Raw genomic sequence first — 24174 nt, 5'->3', positions numbered from 1 at the left:
CAGTATGTTCTACTACACTGAGTAAGATGTCTGTATTAATTTCATCCACTATGTTTCTGATTATGCCACTGTAAATTTCTCTCCCTTCACTTATTTTATACTTTTGTAACCAATCATTGTCACTGTTTCACTTTCTGTATCATGTGGAGATTTTCTCCCCAGGACTCTGCTGAAAACAGACCCCAGTTTTCCAGCCAGACTATCCTGGTAAACAAATGTTAAATAAATAAATAAAAGAATAAATAAATAAATAAATAAATAAATACAGTCCTACCACAATGTTGGCATACGTGTTGGCCATCAGAGTACCCATGGCCACACCTGCATTTTGATGGAAAATAAGATCCTGAAATATAAAAACATTATTATTCAAAACAATATACATTAATTCGCAAACAGTCTCAACTTCTTTTGCAGACATGTTACTATGCATACACAGAAATTCACGTACTGTGTTAACCCCAAAATCATTTGAAATTACTGTGAATAAGGATGTAATGTCCATGGTTACAAAAACAAAATTCCTTTCAGTATTCATTTTGTATCATTCACGTAGTTGATGCAAAAAGTCACCCATGTCTTTTATATAGCTTTTAATTTTCAGAAGTATATTGCTAAGTACTGACTGAAGGTATGTAGAAATAGGCTCAGTTATCCATCCACCTCCAGACACTATAGGTCTCATCTGTGGATGTTCTAAACATTTGTGCACTTTCTGGAGCCTGTAAATAACTGCTATAACAGGGCATAAACCAGTGAAGTAATTAAACATGTCTATTCAAATATCACCCTTACGTTGCTTCATAAATGCACATATTCACTTCACTTATACATTTCTTAACATCAGACATACTGATTTTTGCTAAAAGCTGTCTCATCATTTAAAAACTCTTAACATTAATAATTCATAATCATCCCTGTTCATTATAACTACAGCTCCACCCTTATCTGCCTGTTTGATTACGATTGCGACATTATTTTGCAATTTCAAAATCACATCATCACGTTCTTTAGGCGTTAATTTGTACCATCTATTCCTCTCTGTGTGTGCATATAACTCACGAAATTCCCTTTCACAAGTATTACTAAATGCATTCACCAGCGGAGGTTCACTGGTGTAAATGTACTGGCCCTTTTACAAACATTAGATGTATAAGGTACTGAATCTTTAAAAGTTAGGTTTTAAACTTAAATTTCTTATACACACTTTAAATCAGTTATAGCATCCACTACTGTATCAGTACAAGATGGTATAAAAGTTAAACTTTCTGCAGCAGTAACAGGTCCTCAGTTTTAAGGTCCAGGATGTTCACCTCACTGACACAAGGTACAGTAACAGGTCCTCAGTTTTAAGGTCCAGGATGTTCACCTCACTGACACAAGGTACAGTAACAGGTCCTCAATTTTAAGGTCCAGGATGTTCACCTCACTGAGACAAGGTACAGTAACAGGTCCTCAGTTTTAAGGTCCAGGATGTTCACCTCACTCACACAAGGTACAGTAACAGGCCCTCAGTTTTAAGGTCCAGGATGTTCACCTCACTGACACAAGGTACAGTAACAGGTCCTCAGTTTTAAGGTCCAGGATGTTTACCTCACTGACACAAGGTGTATGGTTTGATTTTTGTCTTGAGGAACCGGGTTAGGTTTAAGATGGCCTGCAAGGGCAACTAGCCTAGGGCTTGCCAATGAACCCTATGAATGACTACTGGGGCACATAAACTTGTGAGATGCTTGGTTAGGCTTATAAAGGCCCCCATGGTAAATAGCCTGGTATGAACATATGAATTTATTAAAAAAAATAATAAAAGCTCTGCAGTGGAAATAATAAAAGAGATAAAACAACTGAAATTGAGATCTTTAGAAAAGCGTAGGCGGAAACTACATAGGAAAAAATGAGAATTTTGAGAACAATACAGACGGGAGGAATGAGGTTTAAAAGGTGGCAAGACTTAGTTGAGCTATGTAATGGTAATATTTGTGTGACAAAGACTAGATAGGATATAAGTGATGTATATTATTTGCAACTGGGAGTGTATCAGTATGGTTTGTGAAGTAAAATGCTTGCAATTAGGATTGTGTCGGTGTGGTTTGTTGTCATTTATATAAACGTATCATTGACTATGTAGTAATGGTTAAATAAAGATGTTTCTTGTTTAAAAAAAGGCAGGAATTGAATAATTTATGTAATATTGCTTAGGTTATATGATATATAGCAGTACATGTGAAGTATAATGTTTCTGTTAATATAGTTTGATTACTTTTATATGAATGTAAACTTGCCTGTGTCACACGTGATAATTCAATAAAGAGGTTTGAAAAAAAGAAGCTAAAATACATCATTGTAATTTAAAAGTATCATAATTTCTCACAAACGTGTTATGCTCACAGCACTGTTAAAGTTAGAAGTAATTTATATTTACCTAGTCCAAGTGTTACCACACAGTCATGCATCATACCTTTCAGACTCTTAGAACAAAAAATCTGGACAAAGCCAGAAATAATGGGTGGGGGGCTATTCTCCTTAGGGGTAATATATAATTATCGACCATGGAATGGGCAAGGCAGTCTACAGCAAAATGGGATAGGTTAATAAAAGCACACAAAAAAGGGAAATTATATAGGCTTAAAATGGCCTGCAAGGGCAGCTGCCCTAGTACTTACTTATGAGCCTGTAGTGAAGCACACAAGCACGAGAAGACAATGCAGACCCCCCACGGTCATTGGAACTGAACTACCAAAGACATAAAGCATAACCACTGCATACTGCAATTCAGGTTATAGCCTTCTGTAGGTCCCCAACCATGTCCCATGACTCACACTCCACGTTCCTAAGCACCCTGGAGAATATTAGGGTCCAACTTAACACTCTCATACTGGGCAACTTCAACTACCCCTCCATATGACACTGTCATTGTCCATGTTGGTGTGAATGACCTGAGACGTACCTCCCTGGACTACATGAAAAGAGACATGGAGGAGCTCTCCCATCTTGTATCCCAGGCAGGTATGACCCTAACCCTGAGTACCATCCTGCCATCACCCAGAATGATACCACAGTACAAGAACAAAATGATTGACTTCAACAATTGGCTAAGCTTCTGGTGTCATTCTAAGGGGATCCAGTATTTGTCTGCCTGGGACGACATGATCGACAGTCCACGATGCTTTGCCAGAGATGGCCTGCACCTGTCGCTCTTAGGATTCCGGGTACTGGCTATCCCTATAGTGCCTTTTTTAGGCAAGGTTCAAATGACAAATTCACCACCGTAACAGGTACAAGCAAACAAAATCTGAGGGTAATCTGAGGGTAATGCTACTCAATGCTAGAAGTCTAAACCTCAAAATGCACTCACTCGAGGCACTCCTTAAAATGGAGAACATTGACATCTGTGCAGTGACAGAGACCTGGTTCAAAGCTCCAGAGAGCACCCCTGAATTACCAGGCTTCAATTCATACCACACCTTTCGGCCACCTAACCCAGAAAGAAGCACTAAAGGCGGAGGCGTGTCCATATTCATTAAGGATACCCACACCTCCAGGCTAGTTGCACAGCATAATGCATCCGAGATTATCCAAATGCAACTAACTCTGGGCAAGACCACAGTCCAAATTGTAGCTTGCTACAGACCCCCCACCGTGCCCCAGGATTCACACTCCTCATTTCTTGATACACTGGAAAGTATTAGGGTACAACCCAACACCCTAATAATGGGCGATTTCAACTATCCCACCATTAACTGGGAAAACTACTCATGTACCAACTATTTTGCTCAACATTTTCTAGAATTCATAAATTACAACACCTTGGATCAACTTATTCACACCCTCACCAGAGGCAGCAATATCCTAGACCTGGTCATTACCAACATGGGAAACCGATGTTCCACACCAGAGGTCAATTCCTCGTTGGTCAGATCCGACCACAAGCTAATCAGCCTAGACATCCACATCCCACCCCCAGCCCCAATTAGGGAAACCATCATAAAAAAACTTCTCAAAAGCCAACTTCACACTTCTTAAGACAGAAGTGGCAAACTTCATGACACCCATGCAGACGGACAATAGAGGTATGACTGCCGAATCCTACACAAATGCACTTTATAAGCACTTACATGAGTGCATGGATCATGCTATCCCTAATAGAACCAAGATGTTATCCTCCAAAAAAAGGAAGCCAATCTGGTGGTCCTCTACAACAGAAGAAAGAAACTGTTGCAAAAAAGAGTAAAATCCCATGACTGGAGGAACTCCCTGGTCAACCTCAGTAAGAAGCTGAGATCCCTCATAAAATCCTCCAAAGCTAGTTACGAAAACAAAATTGCCACTGACTCTAAAGACAACCATAAAGCATTCTATAGCTATGTCAAGAATCTAAATGGGAACACTCAGATCTGCTCTGAGTTACAGCATAATGGCACTAAATATACAGAACCAACTGATATTGCCAACATCCTAGCAGATAGGTTCAGTGCTAACTTTACCCCCCTCTCACCCCCTAGAGGGCCCATCTCTATACCGGAAGAATGCAAAGTTCCTATAATCACGGCTGCACAGGTATAAAACACACTCTCCAAATCCAAGAACACAGCATCCATGGGACCTGACAATATCCCAGGCTGCGTTCTACACAAACTACAGAATGAACTGGCACCCTATCTAAGTACCATGTTCAATCATAGCCTCACCTCAGGCTTTGCACCCACTGAATGGCGCACCACGACAGTTATCCCACTCCACAAAGGGGGAGCCACGACAGACCCCGGGAACTACCGCCCCATTAGCCTGACAAGCCTGGTCTGCAAGGCCATGGAATGTATCATGATGGAACTCATAAACAAAGACATTGGTAATCTCCAAACTCTGGACCCTACTCAGTTTGGATTTGTAAAAGGCAGATCATGTCTCCTAAACCTGATTGACTTCTTTGAAGCAGTCACCAAAGCCATAGATGAGGGTAAAATGGTTCACACAGCTTATCTAGATCTCGCCAAGGCTTTCGACACCGTCCCCTACTCTGGAATTATAGATAAGCTCACTAAACTAGGTATAAATCTCTATGTCACAAGATGGGTTGCCAACTGGCTCACGGACAGAACCCACACTGTGAAAGTAGCGGATTCCAAATCCGACATCAGACCAGTGACAAGTGGAGTACCACAGGGTTCAGTCCTGGGTCCTCTTCTGTTTGGTATCTACTTCTCTGAAGTGCAGGCCAACACAGAAGGTCTTTATTAACAAAGTTTGCAGATGACTGCAAACTAGGAGCCATAATCGAAACTCCTAACGATGTGGACAAACTACAAAAAGGCCTCACTGAGACAGATACTTGGTGTCAAAGCCATGGCCTGAAGCTCAATGCCAAAAAGTGTATTGTCATCCCCTTTGGTAAAAACTCTGTACTCATGAACTACCACATAGCTGGTAGTCTACTTAATGCCGAAAATGTGATAAGAGACCTTGGGAGACAGGTGGACAGTAGTCTCTCCTTTGATAATCACATCGCCACAGTGGTCAGGAAATCCTTCTACGTGGCTCATCTCATCACAAAAGGATTCTCATCCAGAAAAAAAGAGGTCATTGTTCCCCTCTGCTCATCACTCATTAGACCCATTATAGAGTACAACGCCCATTTTGGTATGTACCTCACAAGACATCTACAACAACTGGAAAGACCACAGAAATACCTCACAAAGAGGATTACTGGCCTCAAACAGATGCCCTATGCAGACCATTTCAAAAAACTACAGCTTTACTCCATCGCATATCGCCTACTCAGGGGTGATCTCTGCCTAATATACAAAGCTATGTCAAACCCAGAGCTGTTGGACATGCTCCACTTAAAGAAATCCCAATCCCTCTGAGCTATACGCTCTAGGGACCTTAACCTTGTCACCACAATAAACAGAACATGCTGGAGGGATCGATTCCTGTCCCAGAGACTTCCCATACTCTGGAACAGACTACCTATCTATGTCAAACAGAGCTCCTCGTTAGTACTCTTCAAGAAAAATCTTGATGGTTGGATGGCGAAAGCCAGGGTACATTTTTTTGGCTAGGCTTGTATGGGCCCTAGGGCCGATAGCCTAGTACCTACCTATGAACCTATGAACCTATTAACTGAGAAAACTACTCATGTATTAATACACTTGCCCAATGCTTTCTGGACTTCATTAATTCCAGTGCCCTGGACCAGCTCGTTCTTACACCCACTAGAGGTAACAACATCCTTGACCTGGTTATTACTAACATGCGTGACCGTTGCTCTACACCAATAGTCAGCTCCTCCCTGGTTAGATCCAACTGCAAACAAATCACCTTGGAAATCCACATTCCCCCCCCACACACACACACACACACACACACACACACACACAAGTAACCTACATGAAAAACCTCTCCAAAGCTAACTTTGGGCTCCTAAAAACAGAGGTGGCTAACTTCACGGCACCCATGCAAATGCAGAATAGTTGCATGACTGCTGAATCATACACCAGTGCAGTTTACAAACACGTACACAAATGCATGGATCTCACTATACCAAGATGCTCTCCTCAAAAAAGGAAGCCAATGTGGTGGTCCCCTGCCATAAACAAACTCTACAACAGAAGGAGGAAATTGATGCGGAATACGGTGAAGTCCCAGGACTGGAAAAACTCCCTTATCAGCCTCAACAAAAGGTTGAGATCCCTCATCAAATCCTCTAAAGCTAGCTATGAAAACAGAACTGCAGCAGATAGCAAAGTCAACCACAAGGCCTTCCATAGTTATGTAAAGAATCTCCATGGCAATACCCAGATTTGCTCTGAGCTACTGCACAATGGTACCTTCTATAGCAAGCTAACAGATATTGCCAGTATAATGTCCGACAGATTCAGTGCTAACTTTACCCCCCCTAAAGGAACAATCCCAATACTAGCAGATTGTCAGGCACCCAGTATTACTGCTGCACAGGTTAAAACAGCACTGTCCAAGGCCAAGGATACAGCTTCTATGGGACCTGACAGTATCCCTGGCTGTGTTCTACATGAACTACACAGTGAACTGGGAACTCAGCTGTGCACCCTGTTCAATCACAGTATCACCTCAGGCTTTGTCCCTACCAAATGGCGCACTGCTACAGTCATCCCTCTCCACAAAGGAGAAGCGATTACAGACCCTGGGAATTATCACCCCATTAGCCTGACAAGTCTGATATGCAAAGCTATGGAACGCATCATCATGGACCTAATAAACAAGGATAGAGGGAATCTCCAAACTCTGGATCTTACACAGTTTGGTTTTGTGAAGGGTAGATCATGCCTGCTCAACTTGGTTGACTTCTTTGAGTCAGTCACCAGAGCTGTGTATGAAGGCAAGGTGGTTCATACAGCTTACCTTGATCTGGCCAAGGCCTTTGATACCATTCCCTACTTAGGAATCATAGGAAAAACTCACTAAGCTAGGCATCAGCCCCTATATCACTAGGTGGGTTGCAAATTGGCTCACAGATAGAACCCACAGTATGAAAGTAGCTGACTCCAAGTCAGACTGGTGATCAGTCACGAGTGGAGTCCCATAGAGTTTGGTCCTGGGTCCTCTCCTGTTTGGCATCTACTTCTCCGAAGTCCAGGCCAAAACGAAGGGACTCTGGCTGAGAAAGTTCGCAGATGATTGCAAGTTGGGAGCTATTATTAACTCCACAAGTGATGTTGACATCATACAGAAAGGCCTCAATGATACTAACAACTGGTGTCAGAACCATGGCCTTAAGCTCAATGCCAAAAAATGGATCATCATCCCCCTTAAGAAAAACCTGTTTCTCTCGAATTACCAGATTGATGGTAGTCCACTGAACACAGAAGGTGTTATAAGAGCTCTGGGAACACAGGTTGACATCAACCTCTCTTTTGACCACCACATTGCCACTGTGGTCAGAAAGTCCTTCTATGTAGCACTTCTCATTACTAACGGTTTTGCATCCAGGAAGAAAGAGGTCATTGTCTCCCTCTACTCTTCCCTCAGGCCAATCATCAAGTACAATGCTCTATTTGGCATGTACCTCACTAGACACCTGCAACAACTGGAGAAGCTGCAAAAGTACCTCACAAAGAGGATCCTAGGCCTTAAACACTTGTCCTATATGGACAGACTCAAAAAACTCCCAACTGTTCTCTGTCTCATATCGCCTACTTGGAGGCAATCTCTGCTTGACTTACAAAGCTTTGTCTGACCCAGCTCTATTAGAAATGCTACATCTAAACAAATCCCAATCCCTACGCACCACACACTCCAGAGACTTCAACCTCATTACCACAATCAACAGAACTTGCTGGAGGGACAGGTTCATAACCAGAGACTGCCTATGCTATGGAATAGACTTCCCATACATGTCAAGCAGAGCACCTCACTGGCCCTCTTCAAGAGAAATCTTGACGAGTGGTTGGGAAATAGAAAATTCACCCCGGAGATCACTCCAGTGGCTCTACTCGACAAAGACACTAGGAACTAAGGTCGGGTGGCACGATGCCAGGGTAATCCTATAGGCTAGGCTTGTAAAGGCCCCAGGGCCATTAGCCTAGTACACACCTATGAACCTATGAAACATTGTAAGAATGTGTGCTTCATCATCATCATATTTGTCACTTGTAATTTAACCTGAATGTTAGCCTAACTTAAGAGAGGCCCACTTGCCATGAAACAGTGGTGCCTTCATTCAGGAGGTTTATCCGAAGGTGACACTGTTTTTATCCTGTTGAGAAACAGAAGGACCAGATGATATCCTCAGACAATCTCTAACACTGCAGTTAGAGTAATATAAGGTAGAGCAAGTGTTGAACCTTTGGACAGGTACACTTTGTCTGGGCCACTGTGTAAAGCTGAGAACTAAGATCACACTGTGGCATATTTATCAGACAAAGCATTTAGTGCAGTGGCAGATGGGTAAGGCTACTTTGGAATGCAGTGGCATACATTATTTGGTGTTGATGCCTGTTTGACTCACAGTAAAGCCAGGTCCAATAAGGTTCAGTTCCAGCTTTAGCATGACTAGGTGGTTCTTAAGTGATCCATCATTTATTTGTTGCTTTTGTTGAAAATAAGTGCTCAGAACGAGTGACATTTGTATATATTTTTATGTGTTTTCTGAGGTTCTGGTTAGATTATTTGTACAGTAGGCCCACAGTGCCATTTCAGAGGGGGACCCAGGATTTGTCTGTAGTACAGTAGGCAAATGAGGGCTGTGGGTGTCAAACCCTGTACTACAGCAACTACACTTAACAGTCTTGACTACCTGCTCCAACTGTCAGACATTATTGTTTCCATTATAACATGCAGTAGCTCAAAACAGTGCATGTGCCTTTAAGATTAAACAGTGAGAAAGCTGTGGGTTCCATTCCTGCTACAAGTGCTTTAATTAATTTTTCCTTTACTGACACTGCAGTGCAACATGGGGAGGGGGATGCTTTCTTTCCTGAATGTGCCGTTCTTTGGATAAGATTTAATTTAAGTACCCATCTGTCTGATTTAAGGTAGATCAGGTTGCTTTAAAAGATCCTACACCATATATTTAAAAAGTAGGGGGAATTTTTTTGGTGCTAAGGCCAAATTTCCCATAGTAAGTAGGAAATACTACCTCTTGCCTCCCCTGAAAAGAAGCCACTGGCCTAGTAGAACTAAACCAGTCAAATAAAGGTAAATAAACAACTGCAGTTAGTCACTTAGTAAATAGTATTGGCAATATTAATAAAATGACCATTTCTCATGAGCAGAGCAGTAAAGGGTGTAATACATGGAATAACGTGGTATAGCATAAGGAAGTCCCAAAAGGCTTTGCAGGTGGTATAGGAGAGGAGATGTGTTACAAACTTTACGCTCTGTTACGTAGTAAATTTTCTATGACTAGTCCTGTGTTCTGAACTCAGTATTATAGACTGAAGCTAGAAAAGTGTTACAAGGCTGACTAAGGCAAAATCCTACATTTGTTTAGAATACAGTGAAGTCGAAACACATCAAAGTTCTAGCTCTAGAGCCATATTGACTAAGAGCAGCTCATCTTTCAGAAAGTAAATTCTCAAGCAGGGTCCGTCTTGTGATGAGGGATTTATTGGCTAGAGAGTACACATGTGCGAGACAAGATTTTCATCTCTGTGCTTTTCTACAGCTGCTGGCACAATGCACATTCTTTAGAAAGGAGTCTGACATTTTCAAAGAGTCTCAGCCCTTGCAAACGGTGAAATTAGCGAGAGGCAGACATCAGCAAACGTAAGAAGCGTCTTCACATTTGGTAGTGCGAATAAATTTAAAGCAAGGAGACATTTTTTTTAGCCTTTACTTTCCCATTTGTGCTGGTACAGTATCATATTAAAATAAGATCATGCCTTGTATATGTCATTGTAATTTGTGAAAGTGACAGCAGATGTATAGTTTCTGACCTGGCTATACTATACAGTCTTGAATGTAAGTGACCCCCTCCATTTCCAGCGAGTTTCACCGAAAATTAGACTTTTATTTTACCACTTAAATTAGATGAAAAAAATGTGTTTTCCATGTAGCATTTTGAGATTACAGGTCTTTATTTTGCCTGTAATTAACTGACTGAGAATCACACTATGACAGAAAATGTTTCTGCCTCCTGTGTCTTGTCATCTGTGCCCTTCCTCATTCAGGGGATCATTCTTAAAACTGAATCTGTACACCTGTGTAATATGCACATCACATGGTAAGTGAAAACAGTATTTGTAAATAGCAGATTAATCCTTCAAGTCACATTGTAATTTAAGTTGGAGAAAACATACATGTGTCTTTTGAGCGGTCTCACATTGTGAAGTATGCAAACCTTTTTATACTACACGAAGAAGCCAATTTTGCACGCCACACATTTATAAGTTATGATGCTTTGCAGTCTGCAGACTGTTCTACAAACGTATGTATGGTTTGTACAGTACTTACGTTTCCAGTGTCAAGTTTTATCACATGTCACACATGCTACCTACTTGTCACACATCATGTTGCACCTTTCGGCAGAGAAAGGTACGCAAGTATGAATTAGAATGTAGTACAGTGAGCCGACGAGCTGCACACATTAGTGTATATATTTTGGGATGATAAATTTAAAACTCACTGATTTCACAGGGGTTTTCCATCATTCACTTTTTTTTTCTTTTTGGTAAATGGAATATACTTTCTTATAATTGGCTTCATTTGAACAAGGAAAGGAATTCACCTTGCACCTACAGTTCATATTTCTCTGTGAATGATGAAGACTCGTAGCAATCGAGCTGTGGGTGGAGGTAAAGCAAGAATTCACAGAGTAAGCCTTTCACCCTTCCCCCTTTCCAGCAAGCTGTTCTATTTTGTGTCTCACTGAAAAAAAAAATTAGGAAGCAATTTTCTTTGTGTGTTCTAAGAGGATTTTAATAAAAAAGAATATCCTTGCTGAAGAAGTCACTGACACTTTGCTGCTTTTTATTTCCTTAAGTCTTAATTTATTCTGTCTCTTATAGAGAGTCAGAGTGAGGAAAACAGTGAGCTGGAAACAGGTCTTGATGTTTTCTCGTTAGCTCTCTCTTTGTGTTCTCTCTCACTGGCTACTCCCGGAGGAACCTGAGAATAGAATTCCCTAAAGTATGCTGCTCTTTGTTAGAAGGCTGCCTTTTCTCTTCTCTCTGCTGGCAGAGTAGCGGAAAAGGACCGGGGACTGCACGGCTATGAATACTTACTGCAGGACTCTTTTGTTGTAGTGCACTGTTGAATTGAGCCTGAGGGTTCTGTCTTGATGCACTCTTATTAAATGGGGAATCTTGGCAAACAAGGACTACCTGCAGTGTTGAAGGATTTCATAATGTATGTCTGAGGAAGAAGGTGGGCGGTACTCCCACCATCCCCAAAACCATGGAACCCCTTGTTAAGTTTGTTTGCAAACTTAGTGAGCAACTGGGCAGTTAAGGCAACACATCTGATTCATAAGACAGACTGCATTCTCTTTTTATTTGTCTAGTGTATAAAGGAGCACTCATTTGATGTATTTTCTGCTTGGATATGTACAGCAACAGCATTTGGGAAAAATGGAACACAGTTGCCTGTGTTAACTTATACCGGTAAAGTGTTTTCTGCTGAGCTATTATATAAGAACACAGGACCAAGAAAAGGGGAAAGAAAGATAAGCTGACCGTAAATGCTTCACATTTGTAAGTGTTGGCATACCAGAACTTCCAAAAACAGAACAGCAGAGAATCAGGGTCATACAGTTTGAAGTATGTAGGATTTAAAAGTCCAGATATTCTAAGGGAAGTACTGTTCTTTTTCAAGAAGTTTTCTGCAAAACTCAACTCTCACAAGCTGTTCTGAAAAGGAAGACAAGAAGGCTCTGGGGAAGCATTATCAGTGAAATTTTTTTTTTTTTTGGTTAAAACCCATATGGCTTACAGTTATGAAAAAGCTACTTTGCTGTGGACTATAATTGCCCTTGCGAAAGTAGAAGCTTGGAGCCCCAAGTGTGGATTGGTGTTTTGGCCTTTAGGGTGGTACAGAAATGTACTAAAGCAGGTCACATGACTGTTTGGATCCAAAAACCACTGCCCTTGTGTTGTTGAGGGGAGGAGGCAAGATATATCTTAGTCTGTGCACTTACCCCCTCCTCTTCATCTAACTGGTGCTGATTTCTAATTTGAGAGGAATAAAAATGAATGAGGGGGGCTGCAGTGCTGTGCATTAAGAAACTTCCAACAAAGGCTATCCTAATACCGGCTTTTCATTGTGAGGCCAGATTTATTATGGACAATTAACCCCTGGGAAGCTATTGTAACCCTTTCGCTGTCATTACAGCAGAACCTTCCACAAGTGGCGGCAGCAATGAATCTCTGACTTAAAGAAACAGTGCATGGCATTATTTTTTGTGGTCTGCAAATGTGATACAGTGCTATTTTTTTTTTCCAAGGAATAACTGAGGGACCTTACTGATTGATATGGGAGCAGGATTTTCATGTAAAAACAGGCTATGCCATTCCTAGTTGAACTATGAAGGGAATATATGAGATGTTAATGGGAATGGGTTTACTCCATGTGGATATGAACTTAGCCACGCATGGTTATGGATACAGGTGATAGAAAGTATGGGCCCTCCTGTGACAGTTTTATTCCCGTACTTTAGGTGCAGACTTCAAGACTGGAAAAACGGTCATGGATTTAATATCTAAGAGAATTTACATTCGGGCTTGAATCGTATTTGGAGGGGTATTACCCCACTACCTACCTTGTTCTGTCACTGTGGTCATCTGGGTTTTAGCAACAGTGCATAGACTTTTGTTTGTGGCATGACTAGCTGTCAGTACCCCATTCCCCCTTTGGAAAGGGACAGGATGTACCAGCATAAGGTGTCTCTGGTCGTCCGATACTTTATGATACCTTGTAACATCTGCCTTATTCTGCTTGCAACGTCGACACTGGGTTTTGCTGTGCTTCTCTTCCTCAACAACTGTAGGTTTCACAGCATTGCTGTTTCATAGCACACTTTCTGGTTTATGCAATGCATGCTGTTCATTTTCACAGTAACTGCACGATTGTTCTTGACATCTACTTGACAGGAGTTTATGACTTAAATATTTTCTATTTCAGGAGTTGCTCTGCTCCATTAATCTGCTATCCTGCAGCTTTGAATAGTTTCTTCTTGCTTTTAAGAGCTTGCAAACAGCCACTTTTGCCTGTAACATTTGTGTGTGTGTGTGTGGGGGCTTCTCTGGAGTACTCCCAGAACTCTCATGTTGATTGGGTAATTGTAAGGCATGGCACTGAATAGCACTCAGTTGGAAGCTAAGGTTAATGAAACAACAGATCTGGCTGCCTACATAGTTTTTTAAAACTTTTAGTAATAGCTTAGCCAAATACTGGGTTGGGTTACTTTAAATTTTAATGAAGTAAATGCTCCTGGAATGAGTCTGCATTCACATTCACCATGTAATACTGTAATATTATTATTGTGTTTTCCTATACAATATTATGTTGCCTGTGAGTGCTAAGTTTCAGTCAGTTCTGTTATGACCAAGCTTGCGGCAACTGTTTCATGTAAACTACATCAGTCTTGTTGATCTCCTGCAAAATATGCTATAAGCTCTTCAGTATCCCCTGATGACGTGGGTTTGAGACCAATTTTGAAGGTGCAGTGATGGTGGGACAACCTGCCACATACTCCAGTAGAGAAGGTGAGGACATGCAAAGGCTTGGTCTGACCTGTGGCCTCCATTGGTGGACATCAGTAAAGCAGTTACCTCACACAATAGGTTCTTGGTAGGTACTAAGCTATCTGCCCGAAGGCATTTATAAGCCTAGCCAGAATGTGTTGACTTTCGCTGCCCCCTTAGATTAGTTCCCTGTGCCTCTGTCCAGCAGAGCCACTGAAGTGATCTGGCAGTAGATGGCATATTAGGGAGAGAGTGTGTACATTGCATCACTTTATAGCACACCTGTCTGTAGCAACAATGACAGTGAGCATTTGAAGAGATGGTGTTAAAGAGGGGAGCAGTCACAATGATTGCAGCCATCAGGTGTCTGGTGTATTAGTTTATCACAGAAGATTAAGAATACGAATGGCTAAGAAACTTAATTATATAGTCCAAGGTTTGATTCTCACCATCTCCACTTGCAGAGTGTGTGAATCTAAACTAGTAGTTACCCCTCATAAGTGCCATATAAGGTTACCTGGTTAACAAATGAGTAAACTAAAGTACTACACAAAAGATATCTGCAAATAGAGACAAATACAGTACTATGTGCCCTCCACCTCACATACTTCATGCAGATAGTGGATCATTGTGCATTTTAGGACTAGTAACAATTGCTTGTGTACTTAATTTAGGACTGCTCTTCAGAGTCTGAAGGGACAAGGTGCCGCAGCTGTAAAAAATTAGAAATATTTGCTAATGAGTAGCAAAGGAATTATACAAAGTTTTTTTAAGTTTTCTTCTAACTCCTTGTGTTTTCTTGGGGAGGGGGGCAGCAGTGAATGAGTTACATTTCTTGACACCCAAGTGATGGTCCTAATTCAGGTCTGTTCCATCCCCCAGATAAGCAGTTTCTTCATGGTTTCCCTAGTTTTACATGGTTTGCTGCCCGACATGTCATACCAGGAATGAGTACAATCCAGATCTTAGTGCAGAAGAAAGTTTAATGATCTTTTTTGGGGCTGGCAGTTTTGGGGTGTCTCTTGTGCACAGTGGTAGGATGTATTCATGTAATATCATCTTTTTCTTCCTAGCTTTGATGCATAGTCATGTCACGCTTAGATTGCATGCATCTAGTCAAGCAGGGTGGGCTCCCTGTTGTACTGTAACACCAAGATCTGTGTTGCCTCTACTACCTGAGATCTGTACCATAATTTTATTTTGCCAGTTTGTTGACCAGATAAGCCTACTAGATAAATTTCTCCTTTCCAGGGGTAACCCAAGAACACTGTCTGGGTAAGATACTTGCTCCAAATCACAGATTAGACAAATGTAAGTGGTAGGAATCAAACCCTGTACTGTGGGCACAGGGAGCAGCTCATTAACATCTCATCCAGTGGTTGGCTTCTGCCAGTATTAGTTCTTGTGCTGCCATTCTGTGTCACTGTGGTCTGTTGGCTACTTTATCTAGCCTGATGTCATTAACTACAGCTTTATAAACTGTATAATATAAACACAGGTAATTGGCAGTAAAAACCAGCATATTCTGCTGCTGTTGTGCCATAAGGCATACTCAGGAAAATAGGACTTGTAAAACTGTGAGCCTTGGGGCTATAATGATAACAGTGTGTGTGTGTGTGTGTGTGTGTGTGTGTGTGTGTGTGTGTGTGTGTGTGTGTGTGTGTGTCCGTGCATGCTCTTGCTTGCTTGTACACCTGCAGACACACACACACACACACACACACACACACACACACACACACTTAGATAAGGAAACAGGGATAGCCTTTCTCTCAAGTCCTTGAATCAGAGCTTTTAAAATATAGATGCAGTGACTTGCAGTCCTGATGATCAGAACCTGTTGCAGACAGATTTATGACTGATATATGTTCCATTCTAATCAGAATTTTTACAAGTTGTGTCCTTGTAGACCTTACTGACAACTACTCTTTTGTAGTACATATTGTAGTTTTTGTGAAGTGTGAAAAAAATTGTGAGGAGATGGCAAAGAACGGATTGTCAATGGATGTTAAGCACTATGGCTGTATGTCCATCTTCCATCTTTTGCCCAGTTTCTCCTAATATATTGATTGATTTTTTTGTTAACAAGGGTAGTGGACTTTTCCAAAGAGGACCCATTTCAGTCATAGCCCTGAAGCTGTAGCAAAAAAACAAACAAACAAAGGAAAGTTTATATTTTAAAAGAGAGAAAACAGGTGTCACAAAACACCGACAATACACACACACATGAGAAATTAAGGAATCCGCATAGAAAGAGTAGTTGTTCGGGATGCAGTGCAAGTTCATTGGTCTGCTGTTCTGGTGTTGAGGTGAGAGGGGTTAATAAAAGAAAGAATATATGTAGAAAAATGTAGCTGGGTGGAAAAGTTAAAAGTGGACAAGTAAATAGTTCTTATATTTATGTTATAGGTGGATGTTGAAAGCACATGTAAGAAGGACTCTTTTTTTTTCAGGTGGCCCAACAGTTCTGTAAATCTGGTATAGAGATGTCACTCATTTCATTTGGCAGAGAATAATATGTGTTTATTAAAATAAGTAGAAATGCAGTTACATAAAAGACAGTTGCATATACAAAAGAGCATCATACAGTATTGTATTGTATATAGACCTTAAATTATAACATAGCTCCATAAAAATACATGTTTGGTAGATGAAAGGAAGGTCGTCAGCCTGGTGCTGTTTGTTTATAACAATGCAGTGCTGTTGCTGAGCTGTTATGGAGACAGATAAAGACAGAAAATTAATTTGGCATAGAAAATGAAGTTGTGCTATGGCAAAACATTTTTCTTACGTCCAAAATTACTGGATAATAAATAACCAACTCATAGCACAAATGTATCTGTTAAAGAACAATCTGTGACACATAAAGCGTTTCCTCAAAGGAGGCAAATGGAGTGCGGGAGAATCAAACCCAAGACTACAGGAATCTGTAGCTAGTTATGGCATTATTTAAAGTGAACTACTGTAAACTAGGCAAGATGTTCATTACATGATAGAGAGTTGTAGGTTGGTTATGTTGCTTACTAAGATTACGGTATGCAGACGGTAGCTGTTGGAATCAAACCTGGCTCTTTTATATCGAGCAAATTTATCTGCAGTTTAGTGCTCTCTCTGCAGAGTGTTGCCAACTGTGGTTCACTAATTGGTTCATGTTACTGGGGAAGTTTCTAGAGGGGCAGCCTTGAATGCTTTACAGTTTTTTTTTTCTGGTGGGGGCGTGCTGCAGAAATTTGATTAACCCCCACTAAGAGTAGCAGAACCAATGAAGCTTACAGCTAAGCAGTGTTGGGAGTTGCTTGAATTTGCCAATCTGAAAGGTTTTTCAACAGCCAAGCTTTGTCTTGGGTGCTTTAAAATTTTAAAGACTGTTGTACTCTCGAATTCATATTTCTTTTCCTGTAACGTAACCAGCAGTTAACTGGGGCTGAGTTCTAGGTTACAGTATTGTTAAACACAGGGCTGCATTTTGTACTGTGATAATGTAAGTCCAGGAGTCCCTGACATTTGTACATCCACCAGATAACATAAAGCTACGCTCTTCGGCTGTTATAATTTCAGTAACTCACATATATTTCAAGAAGATGGCAGTACCTTCATTACATATATTTCCAAAATAATTTTTCACACTGATACATGGACCAAGACTGATACAGCTATCATTAGTATTGTCATTTTTTTTCAAGCTGTGTGCCTGTATACATTTAGATGACTTTCTAATGAAAAATTAAAAGGGTTACCAGGATATTAGAATAATGTAGGCCAGATATAAGTGCTGATTACGAAGGACAACTTTTCTTTCTTTTTCTTTCTTTCTTTTGTGTGTATTATAGGTATTTTTCCAGCATCTAGCTGCCAGTCTCCACACTTTTGCACCAACTTAAGAGTTAGAAGATCCGGGCCCTGTATCCATCATGTTGCTAACCTGAGAAGTCTGTTATCTCACAAACTTCCATCTCCTTAATATAGCATAGCTGCTTCTTTTTACTTGTATGTTGAAGACTGTGAGACACCCTCTTTTCTTTATACATGAGACCTAGAGACCAAGTATGCAACAGATGTCTTAGCACCCCCCCCCCCCCCCCAGCAAGGAGTTGTTGTTAACATTTGACTTATCTAAGGTCAGAGCAGCTCATGGGTCACCATTACCATGGTTGTCTCAAACTGCTTTCGAGTCAACGAAAATATGGCTGTTCAGCTTTTCTGTGCTGCCTAGGGTTTTTTATTTTAAGTTTTTAGTTTTGTAGAATATGTTCTAGTACTGTAATGTTTAAGATGCAGGAACTGTATATAAATGGGAATAAAACACTGCCAGACAAAAATATATGCAAATGGTGAATGCTGCAGCTGTCTGGCTACATTCCATTGTATCACTGACCCGACTTCAGAATTCAGCAGAGAATATCAGAAGACCGCTCACACCAATGCAAAGGTTTAAAGAGTGGCTATGATTTCTCTGTGGTAAATGCTAAGTGTCAACAACAGAAATTAATGTTTATTTACTAGCATACATTGAGGTTGCCCCTTAGTGAGCATGGCACTTGATTTTATAGAGTAGTTGCTAAAACCGGGTAACCTGTTTCACCTAAATTAAGATTGATTTGTAGTCTGGAAAATGATGCACGAATTTCTTTTGAATGTATTTCTTCAGGTGTTTCAGCAGTGGAGGGCTTGTAGATAGCAGAGCTAGGAGCAGTCATAATCATATAGCTTGTGACATACAAAAGCATCGGTCAGGAAACTGTGCTCTTTGAATGGCTGTCCAACTACATTACTGATAATATTGAGAAACTGATACTCTTTTGCTAAATTATGAGACAAACAATAAATCACATTTAGAAAAATTTACAATGAATTAACTTCATTGTTGTATTTGTTATTATGTAAAATATTTATTTCTCTGAAGCACCAAGCATTTTTAAAAGTAGTCTTGTCAGAGATGGGGTAAAGTAACGGATTTGAAGTGTGTGTGCATTTTGCATTAGCTGTGTTGGAATTAGCTGTAAGTGGTCAGATGCAGCAAAGATAGACGGATGCTGTGACTCACTAAACAGCCTAATAAAGAAAAATATCTACCTAACCCCTGGAGATGTGCTATCAAAATATATATACTCACGAAGGGAGAAGTGACTTATTTTCCAAAGCATGTTTATGTTTCATACATTTCTTTAAGTTCACAATCTTAAAAACACTACTTGTTATATTTAAATAATTTGCTGCCAAAGGAAGAGAACCATATACACGAGTTCTAGTTCAATATAAAACTTACTTTGAAGAAATGTCCCTCAGGGTTTTTCTTTATAAGTAACAGCCCGTCATAAATGGATTATGTTTTTCTGGGTTTACAGTACTTGTAGGCTTCCCAGTTTTGTTGTTTGCTATGAGAAGTTAACGCATACTTGTGCACTTAATCTACAGTATTCTTCACGTGTTTTTGTTTTGAGGATATTCAGCCTTCCAAACACCCTGTCATGTTGTTTGTCCCATTTATTTCCACTGCTTTTGTGCCAGTGCAAACATAACCCTAAATAAGATGTTTTGAAGGAAAAACTTTGGTGTCCCCAGAAGAAAAGGAAAACAAAGTGTGTGTGTAGAGAAAGGCCATTACAGTGAGTAAAGGGATGGATCAGAAACCGTTAGGAGAAGAGACTGAAATGGCTAGGGTTATTGTAGGACAGAAGGGACAGAGAGGAAATGATTTGGGCCCATGAATTCATTAAAGGGAAGTGTAACTGAAGGAGGACATGGAAAGGAGAAGTCATGAATTCCAGAGTGAAAGATCAAGCATCACCTTGGACATGAAAATGTACTCTTTCAGGAATAATTAAATGAGTTTCCAGGTTTTTTTAGTAACAGAGTTTCTTTCTTTTATTAGTTGCAACACTTGGGCAGTTCAGACATAGCTTTGTGGGGTTTTTTTTCATACGTGCATATGTTTGTCTGAGACCCCAAAGCTGTATGCAGTTGTACTAAGCATGAGCCACATTTCTTTGGGCCACACATAGTTGTAAGTAATAGCATCAAGTAAAAATCGCATTTCCTTGTGGCCAGCATAGCTGTGTGCAGTAGCTCCAAGTATGAGCCACATTTCCTTGTGGACACATAACTGTGTGCTATACCACCAAGCATGAGCCACATTTTTTGTTGCCACACGTAGATGTGTGTAGTAGCACCATGCACAATAATTAAGAGCTTAGGGCCTCATGTTGATACTTGTGTACAACCACTCTGGAGCTGAGCATTGCAACAGTTCAGTCCTCATCTACGACCCCCCCCCGATGAAGTAGTGCTACTTTTCAGACCATTGTTTCTGTCATCCTTTGGCCAACAGTTAGACCACAAATATTTTCTACTTGCGCCCCTTTTGTCATCTACCCAGAAAAGTGACTAACCTCTCGGGTTTATTTTTAGTAATATTCATGAATGCTCTGGCAGTTTAGCCAAAAAGAAAATAAAACACTTTTCTCAACCAAACTGATAAACTGGAATCCCGTTTATTGCACAAAACTAACACAACTAAGCATTTTCGCCTGTATAACATATAGGCTTCTTCAGAGGTCCCCCATAGTGCCTTTTTTAGGCAGTGTCAAACCAACAGACCCACCAACGTAATAAATTATTCTAATGCCAAGATGAAAGTACTACTCCTCAGACTTTACTCACTACAGCCGAGTGATGCCTCCAGGCGTTTCTGCAGTTACCTCCTACTGTGCCTCTAGGCGTCAAATATTGCTTGTTCATATTTGCATTAATAATTCCAAAAATATGCTGCATACAAGGTATCAGAATATTTTATCTTGAAGTATACATGATGGCAAACACAACTGTATCAATATTTGACTTCTGTCAATGAGTATTTGTTACAACTGTAAAGTGATAGCTTCATTTTTAACGGCCCAAGCCACACCCACTGGGATTTAAAGTTATACATTCAAAGAACCTGTACTGGAGGGAATGAGTTAACAAGAAACTGCATGCCCTGAAAGCTCTCCTCACCCTGGAGAATCCTGAAGTCTGTGCAATTACTGAGACACAGTTGAAGACTGCAGAAAGCATCTTGGCAATGCAAGGCTACAAAGCCTACCACACATAGGTTCATAGGTAGGTACTAGGCTATCAGCCCTGGGGTCTATATAAGGCTAACCAAAAGGGTTCCCTGGCTTTCACAACCCAAGAAAATTATTTTCCTGTGCCCCTGTCAAGCAGTATCACAGAAGTGATTCCCGGGTTGAATTTTCTATTTCCCATCCAGTCGTCAAGGTTTTTGTTAAAGAGGGCCAATAAGGAGCTTTGCTTGATATGAATGTGTAGTTTGTTCCAGAGTATGGGAAGTCTCTGCAACAGGAATTCAGACCATCCTCTGGAAAAGAAAAAAATGAAAGGAGGAGGTGTTTCCATTTACATAAAAAAAAAATTACACTTCAAGGTTGCTCAAGCAGGATGACTGTCTTGAACTACTCCATGTCCAACTGACCACAGGCAAAGTCCACCACCATATCATTGATAGCTACAGGTTTTCAACCATGAACCCTGAAAACTACTCAGCATGCCTGAAGTTACTAGAATCACTTACCATTCAGTCTAACACACTGTTCTTGGGCAATTTTAACAACCCCACCATAAACTGGGAAACATACATGACTACTAACATGTAGGCTGACAGATTCCTGAACTTTTCAATGCAAATGTCCTGGAGCAGCTGGTCTGCAATCCCACTAGGTGCTCAAATGTCATTGACATAGTACTCACAACATGGGGTAGTGTCGCACCATCCCCCCAGCATAATGTCCTCATTGGTAAGATCATATCATAAATCAATCTCCTTTGAAATAAATGTAATGGTAGTACACCCGTCAAACCCTAAAACTGTAAAGATTTTTTCTAAGGCAAGATACTTTCTATTAAGTGATAGCAAAGGTAATTTTAAAGCTCCCTTAACCCTGAAAACATGAACACCTTTTTTTAGAAATATACATGAATGATGAACAGCTATGCAGAAGTAAACACAAGTGCTTTGTAAAACCACTTAAACAACTGCAAAGAAATGACCACTCTAAACCAAGGTCCAACCGACCCTGGGAACTACCTACCAATAAGCCTGACCAGTCTGATCTGTAAGGCAATGGATCAAATCATTATGGACCTCATAAATGGAGAGATTGGGAACCTCAAAACACTTGACCCCACACAGTTTGGCTTCGTCAAGGGCAGATCATGCCTCCTGAACCTGGTGGACTTCTTTGAGACAGTTACTCAGGCTATAGATAAGGGAAAGGAGGTACACATGGCTTACCTTGACCTTGCTAAAGCATTTGACACCATTCCCCATTCGGGTATTATTGATAAACTCACCAACCTGGGCATAAATCCTTACATCACAAGAAGGATCGCAAACTGGCTCTCAGACAGATCCCACAAAGTAAGAGTAGCGGTATCTATGTCCGAATCCAGACCAGTAACAAGTGGTGTGCCTCAGGGCTCTGTCCAGGGGCCCCTCCTGTTTGGCATATACTTCTCTGAAGTACAGGCAAACACTGAAGGGCTGTGGCTGATCAAGTATGCGGACAATTGCAAACTGGGTGCTATAATAGAGTCTCCGGCTGACATGGATATCCTCCAGAAGGGCCTTAATGAGACTGATGCATGGTGTCAAAGCCATGGTCTCAAGCTAAATGCTAAAAATGTATAGTAATCCCCTTTGGAAAAAACAGAGTACCAGCGAACTACCACATAGGATGTAACCCCCTGAAATCTAAAGTAGTAATAAGGGATCTAGGGACCCAAGTAGATAGTCAGCTTTCCTTTGATAACCATATTGCCAAATAAACTTGTGTCTACTAGTCCTACTGGTGAATTTGTGGTTTTCATGTTGCCATGGTGGTTAGAAAATCCTTCTATGTGACCCATCTGATCACGAAAGGGTTTGCATCAAGATCTAAGGATGTAGTGGTGCCCCTCTACTCTTCCCTCATCAGACCCATTATTGAGTACAATGCACCAATTGGAATGTACCTGGCTAGGCATCTCCAGCAGCTGGAGAGACCACAGAGGTACCTCACTAAGAGGATTACTGGCCTCAAACAGTTGCCCTATGCAGCACGATTGAAAAAACTAAGGCTTTTCTCTGCTGCATACCGCCTTCTCAGAGGTGATCTCGTCTAACATACAGAGCCATGTCCAACACAGAACTGTTGAACATGCTCCATCTTAGCAAAACCAAATCCACTCAAGCTACACGCTTTAGGGATATAAACCTCAGCGCAACAATGAATAGAACATGCTGGAGGGATAGATTCCCTTTGCAAAGACTTTGCTATGGAACAAGGTCCCGATCTACATAAGACAGACCCCCTCACTATCACTTTTCAAGAGGAACCTTGACAAGTGGACGGGTAACAGAAAGTTCACACTAGGGATCATAGCAACAGCTCTACTAGATAGGGGCCAAGGGTACTAGCTGCTAGATCAAGGGCCTAGGGAACTAACCAAAGGGGTGGTGAATACCACACAACATGGCTGGGCTAATATATGCCTTCGGGCAGATAGCCCAGTACCTACCTATGAACCTGTGAAGGTCCAGCTGGAAAATAAGTCACCCTGGTGACCCCCAGCATAAGTAGATTATACAACAAAAGGAAGAAATTCTGGTGTAGAAGTAAGTGGGAAGAAGAACAGAGAAAAAAATCCCTCATTAGTCTCAACAGGCAAATCAGGGAACTAGTCAAGTCCTCATCAGCTAAATAACAAGACTAAAATAGCCTCTCAAGCAAAGGCTATCCACAAAGCATGTTCTAGTTATGCCCAGAATCTTAAGGGAAACACTTGATAATGTGCTGAGTTGGCTGTAGATGGCATTACCTATACTCAGCCTGAAGAAATAGCAAACTTGCTGGCCGATAAATTTAGCTTAGATTTTGCCCATCATCGCTGCTGGTCACTCCCCATGAAGGATCCTTTACCATTCCTGTGCCTGTTATCACAAAAGAACAGGTCATCACTGTGCTCTCTAAACCTAGAAACA

At 40.9% G+C, this 24174-nt stretch overlaps 1 protein-coding gene across 9 annotated transcripts in view; it reads left to right on the top strand.

Moving 5' to 3' along the window:
- The window catches only part of AGRN (agrin), a 3161231-nt gene that overhangs the window by 1483363 nt on the left and 1653694 nt on the right, over positions 1 to 24174 (top strand). The window contains exon 1 of one of the 9 annotated variants that reach the window (XM_044063088.1): positions 11501 to 13455. The exons of the other annotated variants lie outside the window; for them this stretch is intronic. Within the exon in view, the coding sequence (XP_043919023.1) occupies positions 13293 to 13455 (163 nt within the window). The 5' untranslated portion in view covers positions 11501 to 13292. Of the gene's footprint in view, positions 1 to 11500; positions 13456 to 24174 lie in introns of those variants that run through there. 9 annotated transcript variants of the gene reach the window in all.

Source organism: Protopterus annectens, chromosome 2.part1 (assembly GCF_019279795.1).
Source record: "Protopterus annectens isolate FY-2018-M chromosome 2.part1, PAN1.0, whole genome shotgun sequence".
Lineage (NCBI taxonomy): Eukaryota > Metazoa > Chordata > Ceratodontiformes > Protopteridae > Protopterus > Protopterus annectens.
Note: the sequence above shows the minus strand (reverse complement) of the source record. Positions and strands in the feature narration are given on the sequence as shown.